The sequence below is a fragment of the Pan paniscus genome, chromosome 16, assembly GCF_029289425.2.
Source record: "Pan paniscus chromosome 16, NHGRI_mPanPan1-v2.0_pri, whole genome shotgun sequence".
NCBI classification, from domain to species: domain Eukaryota; kingdom Metazoa; phylum Chordata; class Mammalia; order Primates; family Hominidae; genus Pan; species Pan paniscus.
The window spans coordinates 39,688,882-39,710,992 of record NC_073265.2 but is presented as its reverse complement, the minus strand read 5'-3'; the positions used below and the strand labels follow the sequence as shown (position 1 = coordinate 39,710,992).

Below are 22,111 nucleotides of genomic sequence, written 5' to 3'. Positions count from 1 at the left end.
ATTTCAGTATGTAAAACAATTCAATTAGTTCATTATTTTAATCAATTTGGTACATACGATTCACATGCTTATAAACAGAAAATAATAGGAAAAATCAGTTAACAAACATCTGGGGAGAGAGGGAAAAGGCAACTTCATTTCTCTTTTGATAAGATTCTAAATACCACCAATAGGAGAAAACAGCCAAATCAAAAGTTAGCAAATCTGTAACTTCAACCTTCAAAAAGGGTGGAGTGTGTCTTTAAGAAGCAACGATTTAGGGAAATCCCACTTGGGCACCCCTCACTCTCAAAAGTGAGAGAGCAGTTCTTCTTTCTCTTTCTTTTGCCTATTAAACCTCTGCTCCTAAAATGTACCTCCCCCTCCCCTCCCCCACCACCCACACACATAAAAAGAGGCAAAGATTTAAAAAGTTACCAGGAAAAGACTACTTTATCACATTTAGCTTGGATGCTAAGTAGTAACATTTACTAAGGTCCACAGTTTACTACTTACTACACAGTTTACTACTTTACTACACAATAACCCACCCTGGACTGATGGCTTCTTCAGGAACACTGAGAGAATGTAAAATACAGGAATCCTGATAATCCTGCATTCTTCGAGCATCCATTATAATCAAGCTGATGTTTTTATCCGTCATCATTGTGTATAGTTCCTTTGCTGTGATTGCTCCTTGGAATTGAGAGAGACAGTATAAGTGACAAGAAACAGCACAAGATGTGCTGACATCACAAAACATAGGACAAACAGCTTTTTCTAGAAGAGCAAAGTATACTGAATATATATGGATGCCACATATTTACTACTCCATCATACCATTTATTATCTTGTAAACTAACATTAAATACAACTTGTTTTTTTTCTTGAGACAGGGTCTCGTTCTGTAACCCAGGCTGGAGTGCAGTGGCATGATCTCAGCTCACTGCAACCTCCACCTCCCAGGTTCAAGTGATTCTCCTGCCTCAGCCTCCCGAGTAGCTGGGAACACAGGCTGCTACCACGCCTGGCTAATTTTTGTATTTTTAGTAGAGATGGGGTTTCACCATGTTGACTAGGCTGGTCTGGAACTCCTGACCTCAAGTGATCTGCCCACCTCGGCCTCCCAAAGTGTTGGGATTACAGGCGTGAGCCACCACATACCTGGCCTTGTTTTTTTAACATTTATCAAGAAACCAGTTCGATGCTCTGTTTACAAAGACTTAAAAATCAAAACTTTCTGTTGAGTTTACAGCTACACCTGGTATTGACTCTGTTACCAACATAAAATAAAGAACATTAATATATGTGTCTTAGGAAAATAGTATGTTTTCAAAAATTAAGACATTAGAAAAATGCTAACTGGAAGAAAGAAATATCTATGGTTCTAAAATTCTGGAAAAGTTCTAAATTCAAAAGGTCTCTGATGGCAGTCTTACGGTAGCTTTTTGAAAAACTTAGATATCCAAGTATTCTTAGAATAACAAGTCAAAAGCTTGCTATTCTACATCAGAGGTTGAAAAACTATGGCCATCTGTTTTTACTGGATCACTGCCACACTACTTTGTTTACACATTTTTTCATACTGCAACAGCAGAGATCAATAGTTGTGTCAGAGACCACAGGGCTCTCCAAGCCCATAAGGTTCCCCAAGCCTAAAATGTTTACCATCTATCCCTTTAAGAAAAATTTGCCAATTCTCATTCTACTTGATGTTCATTTGTTAGCTCCCAGCCAGAAGGAAAAAAGATTACTTTGTTTTCTAAGAAGGCTAACAAAAAGGAAACTAAGTAAAGCTAATGCAATATTTAATTTATTTACTTTTGGGGGAGGGCAGCAATCTGTCAAAATAAATATTCCCTATGTTACTATTTTTCCTTAGCTCTACTGAAGTGAAAGATTAAAAGGCACTACAAGAGAGTTGAGATTATATAAAAAGCTGTTTCAGCAGTGAGCTGTGAGAAGAAAAGTAGTCTCGGTAGCTCCTATGCTAAAAGACCTATAGCTGCTAATAATCATCCTCCTTCCATCTCTAGCCATCAAGTGTATGCTAACAAAACAGACCAAAAAAGTTGATAACAAACCGCTGAGAAGGACAACATTTAAGCAGGATGACATACAAAGGAACAAATGCATAAAAACTAATCTTGGAATGAATCAGTAACAGCTTTTAGGGAAGTACCTTATAGCACACTCAGTTTACTTTTATAATTGTTGTATGGCAATATTTTAAGTAGAGAATTTATTTTACTGTTACCTATAATTATGTTTAAGTTCAACCTTTTCTCTGATCCAAGTACTAACCAGGCCTGACCCTGCTTCGCTCCCGAGATCGGGCGCGTTAGGTGGTATGGCTGTAGACAAGGTAAACCTTTTCTGAGAGAGGAAAATGTCTCTAGCAGATGAAGAGAAATTCCAAAGTCTTGTTTAGGTCACATATTTGTCACTAGAGCATCAATGCCACCTATGGATAATTTCCATATTACTGGTTTGGATTTGAGACAGGGTCTCACTGTCATAGGCTGCAGTACAGTGGTGTGATCATGGCTCACTGCAGCCTCAACCTCCCGGGCTCAAGCAATTCTCCCACCTCAACCTCCTGAGCAGATGGGACTACGGGCATCCACCACCACACCCAGCTAATTTTCGTATTTTTTGTAGAGACAGGGGTTTCACCATGTTACCTAGGCTGGTCTTGAACTCCTGGGCTCAAGCAATCCTCCTGCCTGAGCCTCCCAAAGTGCTGGGATTACAGGAATGAGCCACTGCGCCTGGCCTCGATTCTTTTTTATGGGGGATGTAAATGACTGTTAAATAATTTAGTCTTTGACCACAGGATGGATGTGGGGAGAAAAAATTAAATCTACAACCTAGTCATAAATGATAATAAGTCCTACTTAAAGTTTACCATGTATTCTAAGAATTTACATATATTAGCTCATACAACCCTGACAACAACCCTATGAAATAAGTACTATTATTATCTCCACTTTACAGACAAGGAAACAAAGGTAGAATGTTTAAGCAACATTCTGAAAACCAGGCAGAAAGGGAGAGGAGGAACCAGTATTCAAACTCCGGCAGTTTGACTTCTGAGAGTCCATGCTCTTAACCATTATTGCTAAACTGCATGTTGAAAAGAAAACAAGTACAAGCTTTGGTTTTGACATTTTTCAACTGCATATTACCAGTTTAACATGTAAGGTTAAAATTATTCATAAAATATCCCCCATGATAAATACATAAAAATAACCTCAGACATTTTCAATATAATTGTACAGACTAGGAAAAATGATAAAGCTTACATAGAGATTAGACAACAATGCTAAGAATCTCATTGTATAAAACCTGATGCTTATTCTGATTAAAAGATCTCAGTTAGAACCTAAAACAACTTCCTCCTTCTGTACACACTTACCTTTCTCTTTGGTCTCACATTTTTCATTCTTTTCACCATTGCTCTATTGCATAGGAAAAAGAAAAAAGTTTCAACTTTCATAGACACAAAAAATTCAACTTTAATACTTCATTTACTTCTCTTAAATGGAAACTCTAAGAAACGAACTGTGCAGAGTACTGGCCTTTTATAAAAACGCAGATGAATAATAATGATATTAAAAGGTTTCTTTGGCAGTAGACAACAGCTAAAATAACTAGCAATCTTTCAGAATCATAGAACATTTCCTCAAAATTTACTTCAATTAAAGACCAAATATAATTTAACAGCACAAACTGCTACAGAAATTTAGTATTTAATTTGATTAGAAAGTACTTCTTACAATCAAACAAAAATTCTGGCTATCCCATTCAGTGTCCTCCACCACATAATTAAAGCAAAATGAACTAATACAAAGTATTGCTTATGTAGTTTACATTTTTTTTTTTTTTTTGAGACGGAGTCTTGCTCCGTGGCCAGGCTGGATTGCAATGGTGCCATCTTGGCACACTGCAACCTCTGCCTCTCAGGTTCAAGCAATTCTCCTGCCTCAGCCTCCTGAGTAGCTGGGATTACAGGCGTGTGCTACCACGCCCAGCTAATTTTTGTATTTTTAGTAGAGATGGGGTTTTGCTATGTTGGCCAGGCTGGTCTTGATCTCTTGACCTTGTGATATGCCTGCCTCAGCCTCCCAAAGTGCTGGGATTATAGGCATGAGCCGCCGTGCCCGGCCTATGTAGTTTACATTTTTTAACCAAGACAACATGGGATAATCCTGTATGGTACTAACTCATTTTACAGATGGGGAAACAAAGGACCCACTTAGACCTTTTTTTTTTTTTTTGGAGATAGGGTCTCACTCTAATGCTCAAGCTGGAGTGCAGTTGCATGATCACTGCAGCCTGGACCTCCTGGGCTCAAGTGATCCTCCCACCTTGGCCTCCTGAGTAGCTGGGACTACAGGTGTGCACTATCATGACTGGCTAATTTTTAAAAAAAATGTTTGTAGAGGCCAGGCACGGTGGCTCACGCCTGTAATCCCAGCACTGTGGGAGGCCAAGGTGGGCGGGTCACCTGAGGTTGGGAGTTCAAGACCAGCCTGACCAACATGGAGAAACCTTGTCTCTACTAAAAATATAAAATTAGCCGGGCGTGGTGGTGCATTCCTATAATTCCAGTTACTTGGAAGGCTGAGGGAGGAGAATTGCTTCAACCTGGGAGGTGGAGGTTGCAGTGAGCTGAGATCGCGCCACTGCACTCCAGCCTGGGCAACAAAAGCGAAACTGCATCTCAAAAAAAAAAAAGTTTGTAGAGACAGGGTTTTTCCATGTTGCCCAGGCTGGTCTCAAATTCCTGGACTCAAATGACCTGCCCACCTTGGCCTCCCAAAGTGCTGGGATTACAGGTGTGAGCCACCACACCCAGCCAACAACGACTTTTTAATGAAAGGAATGATGATCCACACAGAATGATAACTGAAAGCTACAAAATGTCTAAGAAAAAAATCAAAGCAGAAATTTTCCCATGGATTTCAACTTATATTTTAGGAAGAATAGTTTCTGAGGAGGTAAAGGAAGGGAGGTACGGTGATAGCTGGCAGCTACAGACTAAGTCACTGATGGCTTTTAGCAAAGAGATGATGTAGCTGAAAAGACCACAAGTAGTCACTAAATAGATGTGAAAAAATGGGAGAAGCCAGGCGTGGTGGCTCACTCCTATAATCCCAACACTTTGGGAGGCCAAGGTGGGTAGATCACTTGAGGTCAGGAGTTCAAGAACAGCCTGGCCAATATGGTGAAACCCCATCTCCACTAAAAATACGAAAATTAGCTGGGCATGGTGGTGGGTGCCTGTAATCCCAGCTACTCAAAAGGCTGAAGCCTAGGAGAATTAGTTGAACCCGGGAAGCAGAGGTTGCAGCGAGCTGAGATCGCACCACTCCACTCCAGCCTCAGCGACAGAGTGAAACTCTGTCTCAAAAAAAAAAAAAAAAAAAAAGAAGAGCCAGGTGTGGTGGCTCATGCCTGTAATCCCAGCACTTTGGAAGGCTGAGGCAGGCAGATCACTGGAGGTCAGGAGTTCGAGACCAGCCTGGCCAACATGGTGAAACCCCATCTCTACTAAAAATACAAAAATTAGCTGGGTGTGGTGGCGGGCGCCTGTAATCCCAGCTACTTGGGAAGCTGAGGCAGGAGAATCGCTTGAACCTGGGAGGCGGAGGTTGCAGTGAGCTGAGATCACGCCATTGCATTCCAGCCTGGGCGACAAGAATGAGACTCTGTCTCAAAAAAAAAAAAAAAAAAAAAAAAGCGCGGGGGGAACTGGGGGAGAAAAAGAAGGAGAAAGCAAAGGAAAAAGAATGAGACCTCAGAAACAGATAAAAGGCTTGGTAGCAAACAAAGTAGTATACTAAATCTTTTAATGTAAATTACATGATTAGAAAGAAGAAACTTAAAAATCATCTATTTCAAGACTATAATTTGGGAAACAAGAAAACTGAGTCCCAGAGTGGTTAAAAAAGTTTTGACATAGGACCAGAATGCAGATATAATAAATCACAGCTCAGCTCAAATGATTTTTCTATTGCTCTGATTAAGTTTATAATGTCTGCTAAAAAACGAATTAATGCAGAGAAAATATTGCCATAGAAATTCACAGAAAAATCTGAAGTCAACTGAGGCTAGAATATTTAATTCAAATTCTTTTCTTTTTTTTTGAGACAAGAGTGTTGCTCTGTTGCCCAGGCTGGAGTGGAGTGGTACGATCTCAGCTCACTGCAGCCTCTGCCTCCTGGGTTCAAGCAATTCTCCTACTTCAGCCTCTCGAGTAGCTGGGACTACAGGCGCGCACCACCACATCCAGCTAACTTTTGTATTTTTAGTAGAGTCGGGGTTTCGCTATGTTGGCCAGGCTGGTTTCGAGCTCCTGGCCTCAAGTGATCTGCCCGCCTCGGCCTCCCAAAGTGCTGGGATTACAGGCGTGAGCCACCATACCCAGCCTTAAATAAATTTCTAATTAAAACATTAAATTTCATCCTTGTTGCCTAAAAGAACTTTATAGTGGTATCTCAACTCTTTTTAAGCAAATCATCTAACAAGCAGAAACGGTCTTTTAACTCACACATTAAATTTGAAATACCTTTTGGGTTTTGTCTTTGGAATCCAAAACATTCTCCAAATAGCCTTTAGCCAATGTGCCACCATCCTCTCTTCCTGTTTCCTGCCTTTTTTGTTGTAGCCGCTGTGCTTCCTCCTGCCTGTCTTTTTCCTCAAGTTTTTTCCGGACTTCAGCTTCTTCATATCTAGTTGAAAAAATAAGTCAAGATTGTCTTTTATTGGCGTTAATCGTGGAAATTAAAGGAGTTTCAGTTCTGTAAAATTAGTATCCTGCCTTGAGGTATTTCATGGCTATATGCTTTCTCCCTCCACCACAATTCACACATCTGCCGCCTGAGGCCATCTGTAGATTTACTTCAAATTGCCCAGAACTATTCAAAAGAAACTGTATGTTCTCAAGTTGAAATTATTTAGTACTTTTTGCTCTTTCTCTCCTACTAATTTCAACCTTTTATATTGATTCAAATCTGCTGCAATTTGCTTTTCAAAGGAAAAATCCTAATTCTTTCTGCAAAAGAAACAGTCCAAATATCACACTTATGTTTATAATTTAGAATAAAAATGTAAAAACAAACATTCAAAAAGCTGTGGAAAGTCTTACCAAGGTCCCAAGTTACATTTTTTTAAAGGATGACTTCACTGAAATTTCCAACTTGTTGGCAGTTAAACAGCTATCTGAACTACAGTTAGCAGATATCTGAGGAATTTAGAACTATTCCCTACTAAATTATAGGTGGCTGGGTGCGGTGGCTCACATCTGTAATCCAGGACTTTGGGAGGCCAAGGCAGGCGGATCATGTGAGGTCAGGAGTTCGAGACCAGCCTGACCAACATGGTGAAATCCCATCTCTACTAAATATACAAAATTAGCTGGGCGTGGTGGTGCATGTCTGTAATCCCAGCTACTTGGGAGGCTGAGGCAGGAGAATCACTTGAACTGGGAAGGCGGAGGATGCAGTGAGCCGAGATCACGTGACTGCACTCCAGCCTAGGTAACAGAGTGAGACTCCATCCCTAAATAAATAAATAAATGAACGAATGGCAATGTTTGCTATTATTGCCAGGACAGACTGTACGTTATCATAGACCTGCAATCTTGTTTGCCCTAATTATCAATGCTCGGCAATGTCTGTGAGCTTCAAATTTAAAGACAGAGAGAGAGAAGGTAAAACAGATGTAAAGGAAAAAAATAAATAATTGACTAGGGTCAATAATTAGTAAAAGACGAATCAATAGTTTCCATTTTATTATTCTCTTTATTGTATCTTTACATTTTATATGCTCTTTTTTTCTTTTTTCTTTTCTTTTCTTTTTTTTTTTTTTTTGAGACAGAGTCTTGCTCTGTCACCCAGGCTGGAGTGCACTGGCATGATCTCGGTTCACTGCAACCTCCATCTCCCAGGTTCAAGTAATTCTCCTGACTCAGCCTCCTGAGTAGCTGGGACTAGAGGCACACAGCACCATGCCTGGCCAATTTGTGTATTTTTAGTAGAGACAGGGTTCACCATGTGTCCAGGCTTGTCTCAAACTCCTAACCTCAGGTGACCCACCTGCCTCAGCCTCCCAAAGTGCTGGGATTATAGGTGTGAGCCACCGTGGCTGGCTGTTTTTTTTTTTTTTTTTTTTCTTTTTTGAGACAGAGTCTCACTCTGTCACCCAGGCTGGGGTACAGTCACATGATCTCAGCTCACTGCAACCTCTGCCTCCTGGGTTCAAGCGATTCTCCTGCCTCAACCTCCCAAGTAGCTGGGACTACAGGTGTGTGCCACCACACCCACCTAATTTTTGTATTTTTAGTAGAGGTGGGGTTTCACTATGTTGGCCAGGCTGGTCTCGAACTCCTGACCTCAGGTGATCCACCTGCCTCGGCCTCCCAAAAGGCTGAGATTATAGGTGTGAGCCACCGCACCTGGTCTTATATGCTCTTTTGAGTGAATATTCCAAAATGAAAAATTTCTAAATAAACAGATAAAACTATACAATAGAAATGGTGACTATTCAAATAACTGTGCCAGCTTCACATATTTAAAATTTTAAGTTTACTTTAAAAATGACTTCTGAACTCAAAATTATTTCGTACCACATATTTTCAACATCATGTTAATAGTGACCAAAAACGTGCCATCTATCAATAAGATCATTCATGCACTTAGCAAGAATTACATCTTTAGCTCTTGGAGAAGAAATTAGCATGTCACACAAAGCTGTGCTATTCCTCAAGTGGAAGAAATATAAGGAAAACAATGCTTCTCCTCTAAATATTTAAGCAGTTAATTTCTTTTCTTTTTTTTCTTTTTCTTTTTTTCACAGAGTCTCGCTCTGTTGCCCAGGCAGGAGTGCAGAGGCATGATCTCAGCTCACTGCAACCTCCACCTTCCAGGTTCAAGCAATTCTCCTGCCTCAGCCTCCCGAGTAGCTGGGATTACAGGCGCATGCCACTGTGCCCAGCTAATTTTTGCATTTTTAGTAGAAAAGGGGTCTTACCATGTTGGCCAGGCTGGTCTCGAACTCCTGGTCTAAAGTGATCCACCCTCGTCGGCCTCCCAAAGTGCTGGGATTACAGGGGCGAGCCACCACACCCGGCCATTAAGCAGTTATTTTTTTTTTTTTTTTTTTGAGACGGAGTCTCACACTGTCACCCGGGCTGGAGAGCAGTGGTGGGATCTCGGCTCACTGAAACCTCTGCATCTCAGGTTCAAGCGTTTCTCCTTGCCTCCGCCTCTCGAGTGGCTGGGATGACAAGCTCCCACCACCACGGCCAGCTAATTATTTTTGTATTTTTAGTAGAGATGGGGTTTCACTATGTTGGCTAGGCCGGTCTTGAACTCCTGATCTTGTGATCCACCTGCCTCGGCCTCCCAAAGTGCTGGGATTACAGGCATGAGCCACCCCGCCTGGCCTAAGCAGTTTCTATCTTTACGCTTAGCAATTCCTTCTGAATTATTTATTCCATTGACTGAAATGATCACTAATATTGACAGGAACATGGTGATCACGACACACTACTTTAAAAATGCTATCCTTTCGCCTTAAAAAATAAAGGTAGGAAAGAGAATTCTAATTTTGGTAATGACTTAGTAGTTTCCATTGTTCTGAACCTCTCACAGACAACTATAAACTCTGGGTAACCTATAACTACCTGAAGGCATTGGAAAACTGCCATAATCAGGAAGAAAGTAGATGGGGGTTGACACTTGAAAGAAAGGAAGGGCATTAGTAAGATTCCCATTTTTTATGGTTTCACACCTAAGGCAGGCCTTACTGCTGAAAACAGCTAAAATTCCAATGAAGACCCCAATCCCAGAGAACCAGAGTTCCAAATTCTTTGTATAGACTTGCCCAAATTGCCACCTGACACCTGAATTAAGCACACCTGCAGCAGATACTAAGGAGCCCAGCTAAGTTTAGAAGAATTGAAAAGAATGTCAGTTGCCACCTACCATAGGCAAGACAGAAAACTTAACGTTTGAGTATAGCCAAGTTAACTGCCTACTGGGAGAAAACAACAACAACAACAACAACAACAAAACTATTCAGAGGACTAAAGAAGAATGCAGAGCCTATAATTTTATCGTTCACAATGTCCAAAGTTACTAGTACCAAAAAAAGAAAAATAGGACAACAATAAAAGAGAAAAGGTGCTGCACACTGACTCCAAGATGATGCATTTAGCATACAAAGATTTTAGAGCAGCTGTTATAACTATGCTCAAGGGTGTAAATGAAAATGTGCTTGTAATAAATGAACAAATAGGAAATCTCTGTAAAAAAATAATAGACGCTATAAAAAAGAACCACACAGAAATTCTAGAATTGGGCTGGGCACAGTGGCTCATGCCTATAATCCTAACTCTTTGGGAGGCCCTGGTAGGAGGACTGCTTGAGCCCAGAGCTTGAGACCAGTTTGGGCAACATGGTGAAACCCTGTCTCTACAAAAAAACACAAAAAAACTAACTGGGCCTGGTGGTGTGCATCTGTAGTTCCAGTTGTTCAGGAGGTGAAGGTGGGAGAATCACTTGAGGCCAGGAGGCTGAGTTTGCAGTGAGCTGTGATCACGCCACTGTACTCCAACCTCGACAACAGAGTGAGACTCTGTCTCAAAAAAAGGAAGAAATTCTAGAATTGAAACATATAACTGAAAAAAATTCACTCAACACAAAATTGGAGATGACAAAGTAAAGAGTCAGTATTTGAAGGGAGAACCATCCTGGGCAACACAGAAAGACCCCATCTCTATAAAAAATAAAATTAGCCAGGAGCAGAGGTGTGTGCCTTTAGTCCCACCTACTCAGGAGGCTGAGGTGGGATTGCTTGAGCCCAGGAGTTTGAGGATGCAGTGAGCTAGGATCATGCCACTGCACTTCGGCCTGGGCAACAGAGTGAGACCTTGTCTCAAAAGAAAAAAAGATGAAAGAGTGATAAATATTATTCAATCCAGGCTGGGCGTGGTGGCTCACATCTGTAATCCCAGCACTCTGGGAGGCCGAGGTGGGTGGATCACCTGAGGTCAGGAGTTTGAGACCAGCCTGGCCAACATGGTAAACCCCTATCTCTAGTAAAAATACAAAATTAGCCAGGTGTGGTGGCACACACCTGTAGTACCAGCTACTTGGGAGGCTAAGATAGAATTGCTTGAACTCAGGAGGTGGAGGCTGCAGCGAGCCAAGATCGTGTGCCACTGCACTCCAGCCTGGGTGAGACAGAGTGAGACTCCATCTGAAAAAAAAAAAAAAAAAAAAGAAAATTATCCAATCTGAAAAACAAAGAGAAAATGATTAAAACAAAACAAAACAAAATAAAAAGAACAAATCCTTAGGGATTCATTGGACAAAATAAAAAAGTCTATCATATGTAGAGCTGGAGTTCCAGCAAGAAAATAAAAATGAGGCAGAAAAATGCTTAATATCAGAAACAATGGAGGCCAGAAGACAGTGGAATAGCAGCTCTGAAGTGACAAAAGGGAAAATTAAAACCTGCCAACCTAGAATCCTGTATCTAGTTAAAATCCCTTAAGAATGAAGATGAGGGCAGGGTGTGGTAGCTCACGCCTGTAATCGCAGCACTTTGGGAGGCCAAGGCAGGCGGATCACCTGAAGTCAGGAATTCAAGACCAGCCTGGCCAACATGGTAAAACCCCATCTCTACCAAAAAATACAAAAATTAGCCAGGCATGGTGGTGTGTGCCTGTAGTCCCAGCTACTTGGGGAGGCAGAGGTGGGAGGATCGCTTGAACCTGGGGGCGGGAGTTGCAGTGAGCCAAGATCATGCCACTGCACTCCAGCCTTCAGGACAGTGAGACCCTGTCTCCAAAAAAAAAAAAAAAAAAAAAAAAAAAAAGAATATTCCCAGAGGTAAAGAGGGACATAATGATAAAAAGGTCAATTCATCAAGAAATTATAACTATGTGCCTAAAAATAGAATTTCAAAATACATGAAACAAAAGCTGAGAGAACTAAAGGCATAAATAGATACAGTTAAATATTTTAACATGACTCTCTCAGTAATTGTTACAACTTGAACCCCCATCCCACAGTCAGTAAAGACAAAGAAGATCTGAACATTATCAGCCATTCTGACCTAAATGACATATAGAGAACAGTATATTCAACAACCACATTTTCTTTGCAAGTGCACATGGTACGTTCACCAAGAGACCATATGCTGAGCCATAAAACAAGAATACATTTAAAAGGACGCAACCTCTTTAGCCACAATGAAATTAAATTAGAAATCAATAAGATATAAGAAGAATCCCACATATGTGGAAATTAAACAACACATTTCTAAATGACCCATGGGTCAAGGAAGAAAGGGAAATTAGAAAATATTTCAAAATAAATTATAAAGTTCTACTGGAAAAACAATAGATTTATGAAAATCAGTGTGTTAAAATAAAATAAATGGAACAAAAGTGAATGATGAACCCATCAATAGATGTGAGAGGAGAAAAGAAAAACGGAGTAACTTCAGATAGAATTTTACAAAAACAGATGTTTCATCATATTCCATCTGCTTAGGCAATAACCAGGGATAATGGATTCTCAAATCTCCAGCAGGACCTTGCTTACTGGTATGCTCACTTCCCCCACTTCTCTACTGCACTGTGTTAAGAACTTCGTCACAGAATAGCAAGCATGTATTCCTATTATCTCTATGGAAACATCAACACCACTTTCCTGCCTATCTCATATGCTAGCATCATTTCACTGTTAGAAACAGAAGTGAAAGATTTGGAACAAGAGCAAAATTATGCAACTGTTTTACCTTGCCTCCTCAATGCAAATCACTAGAGTGCCAGGACGAAAGGTGTTACAGAACAAGAATGCTTCCACTGTTAATAACAACAAAAATAATAGCACAAAAACTTATTGAGTATTTGGTATGTGCCAGACACCATCTAAGTGCTTGTAAATGTTAATTTTCTTAATGCACTATGAGGTAGGTTTTATGATTATCCTAGTTACAGATGAGGAAACTGAGGCAGAGGGAGGCTAAGTAATTTGCCCAAGCTCACACAATTAATAAGAAAAAAACTGGGATCCATACCCAGGGAGTCTGGCTCCGTACACTTACCTACTGCTCTATATTTCTTCTCTAGTAGTGCTCTATGCTGGAACAGTATGTGAACTGTCTGCCCTAAGAAGTAAGCACAGTCAGCCTAAATCCAATTTGAGGGCAGAAATGAAAAAACTTTAAGATTCTCTTTTTCCCTATTTTTTTCTCTTATCCACACCTTACCCCCTACCTTGGATTTGTTCTACAGTCTCCATAAATCTAATTAAATAGAGCTGATGTCTCTCCTACTTTGCAATTTCAGTTGGTAAGCTGAAGTGAGAGCGAGGCATGCTCTCTGAAACTAACTTCTGATCCTTTTACCCACTTAATCCCTTTTACTAGGATTCTGATACTTCCAGATTTGGTCAAAATTACCTCTAAGACCTCCCCTAACATGAATGTAACAGAAATGGATTAAGTCTATGGTATGAGAGGTGTCCATGAAAAAAGATAATAATAAGAAACGGGACAGGCAAATAAATGCTTAACAAGTATTCCTTAATGGCAGGTGATACTGAAATCTATTTTCTAGCCACTCACTAGGTCTTTTTGCTAAAGCGTTTTTTTCAGAATCTGGGGCTATGTCTATAGTGGCCGCACCTGGGACCATGCGGCCACCCCTAGGACAGGGGCCAGCGGGCCACGGACCCCACTCGGCACACACGCCTCCGTGGTCATAGACCATGACATCAGATGATTAGGCAGAATTTAGCAGAAAATCTACCCCAAGATGTTAAGGGCTTTCACTTTAAAGTTATAATCTATTCTCCAAACCTAGAGAGCATATACCCTCCCTCATGCCCATTCTCAGACTGCCGGCCTGACGAGAGAAATTCTAGTCATGCAGATTTCAGAGACTTAAAGGAGGAAAAGAGCTTTGTGGTTGACTTATTACAGAATTAGGACAGGACAGATATGAAGATACGTTCACACAGGGTTGCTCTAAATGTCCATGAAAGACACCAACATGGGGCAGGAGGCTGGGAGAGGACAGACAGGGAGAAAAACAGTGAAAAGGTTCTCCACATCTAGCTGCAAAATAACCTATACAGAGGAAAATTCAAAGTACATTTAAAAAGCCTTAGAATTGGAAAGGATCCAGAGGTTATTCAGCAACAGGGACCTTATTACACTGAAAGATGGGCCATTCTATCAGGCCATAAGAAGTAAATATCTAAATAATGAATCATTTTCTTAATGACTTCCTTTATAAGTTGAGAGTTATTTTCTTTTTTTGAGACAGAGTCTCACTCTGTTGCCCAGGCTAGAGTGCAGTGGCAAGATCTCAGTTCACTGCAACCTCTGCCTCCCAGGCTGAAGCGATTCTCCTGCCTCAGCCTCCTGAGTAGCTGGGACTACAGCTGCCTGCCACCCCACCCGGCTAACTTTTTTTGCATTTTCAGTAGAGATGGGGCTTTACCATGTTGGCCAGGCTGGTCACAAACTCCTGGCCTCAAGTAATCCGCCCGCCTGGGCCTACCAAAGTGCAGGCATTACAGGACTGAGCCATTGCTCCTGGTCAGAATATTTTTAAATACAAGTAACATATGATACATTCTTAGTGAAAAAAAAAAAATTCAAGCCAGTAAAGAAATATGTCACCCTGGTTAAATCTTTCAGTTTCCTCCTTCTATTTATTATTTGCATCGAACAGCTCTCAGTTTGCTGTTTTTCACTAACCAGGCTTTGGCACCTTGTATCACTTAAAACCAGTTCCATTGTTCTCTCCTTCTGTATCATATTGCTGAGAATGCTTTTGGTTTTATCTATTAACATTTTTTATGCTACAGATACAGGCAGAAATTTATCTACTAGGATCTACATAACAGCATTATGTTGTTGATAAGGGAAACAATTTAAATTTCAAAGAATGACTAATGGCCGGGTGCAGTGGCTCATGGCTATAATTCCAGCACTTTCGGAGGCCGAGGCAGGCAGATCACCGGAGGTCAGGAGTTCAAGACCAGCCTGACCAACATGGAGAAACCCCGTCTTGACTAAAAATACAAAATTAGCCAGGCATGGTGTCACATGCCTGTAATACCAGCTACTCAGGAGGCTGAGGCAGGAGAATGACTTGAACCTGAGAGGCAAATGTTGCAGTGAGCTGAGATCAGGCCATTGTACTCCAGCCTGGAAAACAAGAGGCAAAACTCCGTCTCCAAAAAAAAAAAAAAGAATGACTAACGACTAAAAACTGAAACATACTGTTTTTGTTTTGTAATTATTTTTATAAACCTGGTAAGCAAGTCATGGCAAATACCAGAATCAGTTTTTTTTCCAAATTTAAATAACTTCTGTAACTAAGCAGATCAAAAGTAACAGTAAATACTTCATTCCTATACGCATAGTATCCAGGAGCAGAATCCACCAAAGAACATATGAAGAATTAAATTTTTCTAAAGAATAATGCCAGAAACTTACAAATATTATAAATTAGAAATATTGGGGCCGGGTGGCTCACGCCTGTAATCTCAGCACTTTGGGAGGCTGAGGCGGGCGGATCACTTGAGGTCAGGAGATCGAGACCATCCTGGCTAACACAGTGAAACCCCGTCTCTACTAAAAATACAAAAAATTAGCCGGGCGAGGTGGCGGGCGCCTGTAGTCCCAGCTACTCGGGAGGCTGAGGCAGGAGAATGGCGTGAACCCCAGGGGCGGAGTCTGCAGTGAGCTGAGATCGCGCCACTGCACTCCAGCCTGGGCAACAGCGAGACTCCGTCTCAGAAAAAAAAAAAAAAAGAAATACTGGGGCCAGGCATGGTGGCCCACACCTGTAATCCCAGCACTTTGGGAGGCCGAGGCAGGAGGATCACAAGGTCAGGAGATCGAGACCATCCTGGCTAACATGGTGAAACCCTGTCTCTACTAAAAATACAAAAAATTAGCCGGGCGTGGTGGTGGGTGCCTATAGTCCCAGCTACTTGGGAGGTTGAGGCAGGAGAATGGCGTGAACCCAGGAAGTGGAGCTTGCAGTGAGCCGAGATCGCGCCACTGCACTCCAGCATGGGCGACAGACAGCGCGAGACTCTGTCTCAAAAAAAAAATTGGAATATTATATGAATCGTCAGATATAAATCGGTAAATCTTAAATATTATTTTTATCTTCTAAATTTACATTATCTTAAATATTTCATAATATCTGTACCTTAATTTAAGGCTTTCAGAGAGTCTTTCAGCTTCTTCGACAGCTTTTTTGATGTTTCCAGGTCCAAGTATTGAATGGAAATAATCCTAAAATTATAGGAAAACCATCCCATATTGTTAGTTCTGGGCATTGCATGTGACACTAGTGTTAAAATCATTAAAATCATGGTGCTTATATAAAGGGAAGTTTATTTTATTACAATGGAAGATTTTAAAAAACTTTTAACCTACGTAAATGTATAATTTATTCTCCAAATGTCTCAAAAGTATGTCTTCATACCATTAGTAAGTTAAAAAGATCCACTAGTTCATAAATTTGACTTATTTGTAAGTCTCCGTTAAAAAGTATAAATAACATTGTTATTTTTGAGTAAGCGCCAAAGAGCAAAGCTTTCAAGAATAAAGTATATTTTCTTTTAAAAATATGTACCTAGTTTTTTCTCCAGTCTCACAATAAAGCAAACTGTGTACAGACACAACATGGAATGTGTTTTGTTTACTTGTTCTAAGCAGATATTTTTGCTTCCACCTGTACTTTAGAATAGCTACTCACATCCCAACTGGAGTCAAAACACTTTTGATACATAAAACAAGTTTTACACATTAGGAAACTCTAAGCAACTAAAAACCAAATGATAGAAAATAAATAATTAATAGTATAATCTAGGCCGGGTGCAGTGGCTCAAACCTGTAATCCCAGAACTTTGGGAGGCCGAGGCGGGCACATCACTTGAGGACAGGAGTTCAAGACCAGCCCGGCCAACATGGTGAAACCCCATGTCTACTAAAAATAGAAAAACCAGCTGGGTGTGGTGGTATGTGCCTGTAATCCCAGCTACTCAGGAAGCTGACGCGGGAGAATCACTTGAACCCAGGAGGCGGAGGTTGCAGTGAGCCGAGATTGCGCCACTGCACTCCAGCCTGGGCGACAGAACGAAACTCTGTCTTAAAAAAAAAAAAAAAAATTCCACCTTTAAAAAATGCAAAAGGTAAAAGGTTTGGCATATAATTTACTAACAAGTACAATGAAGTTGTTGTTGTTGTTTTTTAAATCACTACTCCAAGAGGTCAATCATTAGATACTACAATCAGATATTTTCAAATCAAGGTTGGTATGACATTGCAGTAGTTAGTTAAGCCAGTTAAATGATTACTGGATCCAATTTGCCACAACATGTCAATATGACTTTGCAAATAGAGCCTACTAGCACAGTTCATTACAAATTATAATAATCATAATTTGTAAAAAGAAGGGTTGTAGCTCAGAAGTACCTATCTTTGGCTCTCAGTCATGAAGAGCTGCAATGGTGGAGCCATATAAACATATCTAACAGCCCATATAAACATATATAACTTCTAGATTACTGATGATACAAATAAACAAACATAACTTCTGTAACTAGGCAGATCAAAACTAACAGTAGGCCATGTGCGGTGGCTCACGTCTGTAATCCCAGCACTTTGGGAGGCTGGGACGGGTGGATCATCTATCTGATGTCAGGAGTTTGACACCAGCCTGAGCAACATGGTGAAACCCCGTCTCCACTAAAAATGCAAAAATTAGGCCGGGCACGGTAGCTCACACCTGTAATCCCAGCTCTCAGGGAGGCAGAGGCAGGAGGATAGCTTGAGCCCAGGAGTTTGAGACCTGCCTGGGCATATAGTGAGACCCCGTTCCCCACAAAAAGGAAGAAAAAAAAAAAGACAAAAAAAAAATAAGCGTAAAAATGCAAAAATTAGCCAGGCGTGGTGGCGTGCGCCTGTAATCCCAGCTACTCGGGAGGCTGAGGCAGGAGAATCACCTGAACCCGGGAAGCAGAGGTTGCAGTGAGCTGAGATCACGCCATTGTACTCTACCCCGGGCAACAAGAGTCAAACTCTGTCTCAGGGGGGAAAAAAAGAAAAGAAAAAAAAAACTAACAGTAGGCTGGGTGCAGGGGCTCACACATGTAATCCCAGCACATTGGGAGGCTGAGGTGGGTGGATCACCTGAGGTCAGGAGTTCAAGACCAGCCTGGCCAACATGGCAAACCCCCGTTTCTACTAAAAATATGAAAATTAGCCAGGCGTGGAGGCACGTGCCTGTAGTCCCAGCAACTTGGAAGGCTGAGGCAAGAGAATTGCTTGAACCCAAGAAGTGGAGGTTGCAGTGAGCAGAGACAGTGCCACTGAACTCCAGTCTGGGCAACAGAGCAAGACTCCGTTTGAAAACAACAACAAAAACTAACAGTAAATAATTCATTCCCATAAGACCAGCGTCCAGTAGCACAATACAACCTGGAGCATATGAAGAATTAAATTTTTCTAAAGAAAACTGCCAGACATTTACAAATATTATTATAAATAACTTAGAAAAACTGGACCTGAGCTCTAATTCAATATACCAGTGCTCAATAATCTATCATTCTAAACACTTTTTAATTTCAAAAAAGTATGTGGTAACACAAGAACAGAATATGAGTGATATAACAAAAGATTTAATTTTTGTGTCCCAGTTAACATAAGACTTATTTTTAAGAAGAAAAATCTGTTGATGGCCAGGCCAGGTGGCTCATGCTTGTAATCCCAGCACTTTGGGAGGCCAAAGCAGGTGGATAGCTTGTACCCAGGAGGTCAAGGCTTTAGGGAGCCATGATAGTGCCACTGTACTTCAGCCTGAGCAACAGAGTGAGACCCTGTCTCAAAAAAAGTCTGTTGATAACAGTTATCATATGTCTATCTAGCCTAAAAGTAGATCATGCTTTGTTTGGCTGATTCTTCTAAAGCCTAAATATACTAGAAGGACTCTTCACTATGTAATTCCAATAAAAGTGTACAGTTTGTTCAATATCGTATCAATTGAACATTACAATAATTTCAGTTAGCACACCATGTCCTGACTACTGATGCAATTCTCTCATCAGAAAATACAATGTAATCATTACATTAACAGAACCATTTAACAGAAATCATAATGTAATCATTCTGAATAAATACAAAATACAAAGTAAAACCCAAAATGCTATAACTTGTTTTATTCATTTTTACACATGAACTCACCAAAAAGCCAGCCTGTAAGCCCAGCTTAAACCTATTTAAACACAAAAAATTGTTTATGGTTGGGCATGTCTGTTACACACTACCAGACATTCCCCTAATATTAGTGAGATTTCCTGTCAATTATTTATCTCTGTGCTCTTAAAGGAGCACAGTTAAAGTAAATATAAATACTTCCAAAATTTCAATAGTATAATTGACAGAAGAAAAAGATAACATCCAATTATTACATAACTAAAAATGTTTGCTTCTCAGGTTTACCAGAACTTTCCTGATTTCTGAATATATGAATTCAAACAACTTTCATGATTTCCTAAACAAAAATAGGTTTACCAATGAATATTAAGAATTATCAAGAATACCATAAAAATTTTAAAATACAATTCTAATTTTATCTAGAATTCGCTACACTAATATTTTCAATACATTTTCTTTCTCCACTTTTTCAGATAACCCTGAAAAAATTATTCATAAGCTGACTTTTTGATAAGTAATAAAATGTAGTGTCCTTCTCTACTATTGAGAGAGCTTGCTAAATTAATGTTTTATCTAAATTTCAATTTTTTTTTTTTTTTTGAGACGGAGTCTTGCTCTGTTGCCCAGGCTGGAGTGCAGTGGTGCAATCTCAGCTCACTGCAACCTCCACCTCCCAGGTTCAAGCAATTCGCCTGCCTCGGCCTTCCAAGTAGCTGGGATTACAGGCGCCTGCCACCACACCTGGCTAATTTTTTTTTATGTATTTTTAGTAGAGATGGGGTTTCACCATGTTGGCCAGGCTGGTCTTGAACTCCTGACCTTGTGATCCACCTGCCTCTGCCTCCTAAAGTGCTGGGACTACAGGCGTGAGCCACTGTGCCCAGGCTTTTTTTTTTTTTTTTGAGACAGACTCTTGCTCTGTCGCCCAGGCTGGAGTGCAGTGGTGCGATCTCGGCTCACTGCAACCTCCGCCTCCCAGGTTCAAGCGATTCCCCTGCCTCAGCCTCCCGAGTAGCTGGAACTACAGATGCATACCACCACACCCTGCTAATTTTTGTATTTTTAGTAGAGATGGGGTTTCACCATGTTGGCCAGGCTGGTCTCAAACTCCTGACCGCAAGTGATCCACCTGCCTCAGCCTCCCAAAGTGCTGGGATTACAGGGGTGAGCCATTGTGCCCAGCCTAAATCTCAAACATTTTCTAGTATAAAATAAGAGTGAAAATACAAGTTTCTAAGGAAGTTCAATGACATATATTCAGTCCCTACCTCATCTAAAGGGTAAAAAATAGAAAATATCTTGTTAGTAAATTTAGCACCTCACATAGCTGAAGTACACTAGAGAGGCTGGGCTACAGAAAAATATAACAAAAAAACAGAAAACAGTTCTGCAACTGGGCAAGGTGGCTCACACCTGTAATCCCAGCACTTTGGGAGGCCGAGGCAGGCAGACCACTTGAGCCCAGGAGTTCAAGACTAACCTGGGCAACAGGGTAAGACCTCGTTTCTACTAAAAATTAAAAAATTAGCCAGGTGTGGTGGTGCGTGTCTGTACTCCCAGCTACTCTGGAGGCTGAGGTGAGAGAATCAGCTGAGCCCAGGAAGTCGAGGCTGCAGTGAGCCATGACTGTGCCCACTGCACTCCAACCTGGGTGACGGAAGTGAGATTCTGTCTCAGAACAAACAAAAAACAGTTCTAAGACAGAAGCAGATGAGATGCTCTGGGCAGAGCAAATGAAAATGATCCTTTTACTGAAAAACAGGAACTGAACTACTGAATCATATGAAATAATGGCCTAAGTTACCTGAGCCTTTGCAGGGAGCGTCTCAGCCTGGACTTCTCTGCCTACATACTCCCTTTGGAAATGCAACAGAGACTCTGGAAATGGAAAAATCTCATCTGTTTAAATGTACTCACTACCTTCTCAAGAAGAGAAAAAAAAAGGTAGCTACAAAAATATTCCCAATTTTGTCATAGAAAAAAAATAACTATTAACTTCCAAAATAAAGCAAAAAGTAAACAAGACCATTAAAAAAAAAAACTGGTTGGGCATGGTGGCTCATGCCTGTAATCCCAGCACTTTGGGAGGCCAAGGTAGGTGGATCACCGAGGGTCAGGAGTTCGAGATCAGCCTGACTAACACGGTAAAACCCTGTCTCTACTAAAAATACAAAAATTAGGCCAGGCGTGGTGGCGGGTGCCTGTAATCCCAGCTACTCGGGAGGCTGAAGCAGGAGAATCACTTGAACTTGGGAGGTGGAGGTTGCAGTGAGCCAAAATCATGCCATCGCGCTCCAGCCTGGGTGACAGAACGAGACTGTCACGCTAAAAAAAAAAAAAAAAAAAACCTACCACACAAACAAAACAGCAAACAACAAAACTACCAAAGTTATCCAAATTTTAAGACTTTCAAAAATATTTACTTTACTGAGCACCACTTACACTGCGTTTTAAGCAATTCCACTTTAACATATTTCACAGAGTGTGCAAAAACTTGTTTGAATTTAGGAAGGCCTCTGTCTCTTACCTGCAGATAAGTATGGCCAAAAATATTAAACAATATTTTTCCCAGGGCAGGACTAATTCATCCATTGTGGACAGATGAATGAACCTCCAAATGCAAGGGGCCCCCTCTTCAAAGACAGATCTAAAAACCTAGTAATTGGCCAGGCATGACGGCTCAAGCCTGGAATCCCAGCACTTTGGAAGGCAGAGGCAGGCGGATCACGAGGTCAGGAGTTCAAGACCAGCCTGGCCAATATGGTGAAACCCCATCTCTACTAAAAACACAAAAATTAGCTGGGCGTGGTGGTGCACACCTGTAGTCCCAGCTACTCGGGAGGCTGAGGCAGGAGAACCGCTTGAA

General features: G+C 41.0%; 1 protein-coding gene across 9 annotated transcripts in view; it reads right to left on the bottom strand.

Moving 5' to 3' along the window:
• USP8 (ubiquitin specific peptidase 8) overlaps nucleotides 1-22,111 on the bottom strand; it is a 76,946-nt gene that overhangs the window by 35,286 nt on the left and 19,549 nt on the right. For all 9 annotated transcript variants that reach the window (XM_024925692.4, XM_024925689.4, XM_055098942.2 and 6 more), the window contains 4 exons: nucleotides 16,235-16,320; nucleotides 6,554-6,716; nucleotides 3,398-3,440; nucleotides 531-675 (listed from right to left, as the gene is read on the bottom strand). In XM_024925692.4, coding sequence (XP_024781460.1) covers nucleotides 531-675; nucleotides 3,398-3,440; nucleotides 6,554-6,716; nucleotides 16,235-16,320 — 437 coding nt within the window. The remainder of the gene's footprint in view (nucleotides 1-530; nucleotides 676-3,397; nucleotides 3,441-6,553; nucleotides 6,717-16,234; nucleotides 16,321-22,111) is intronic.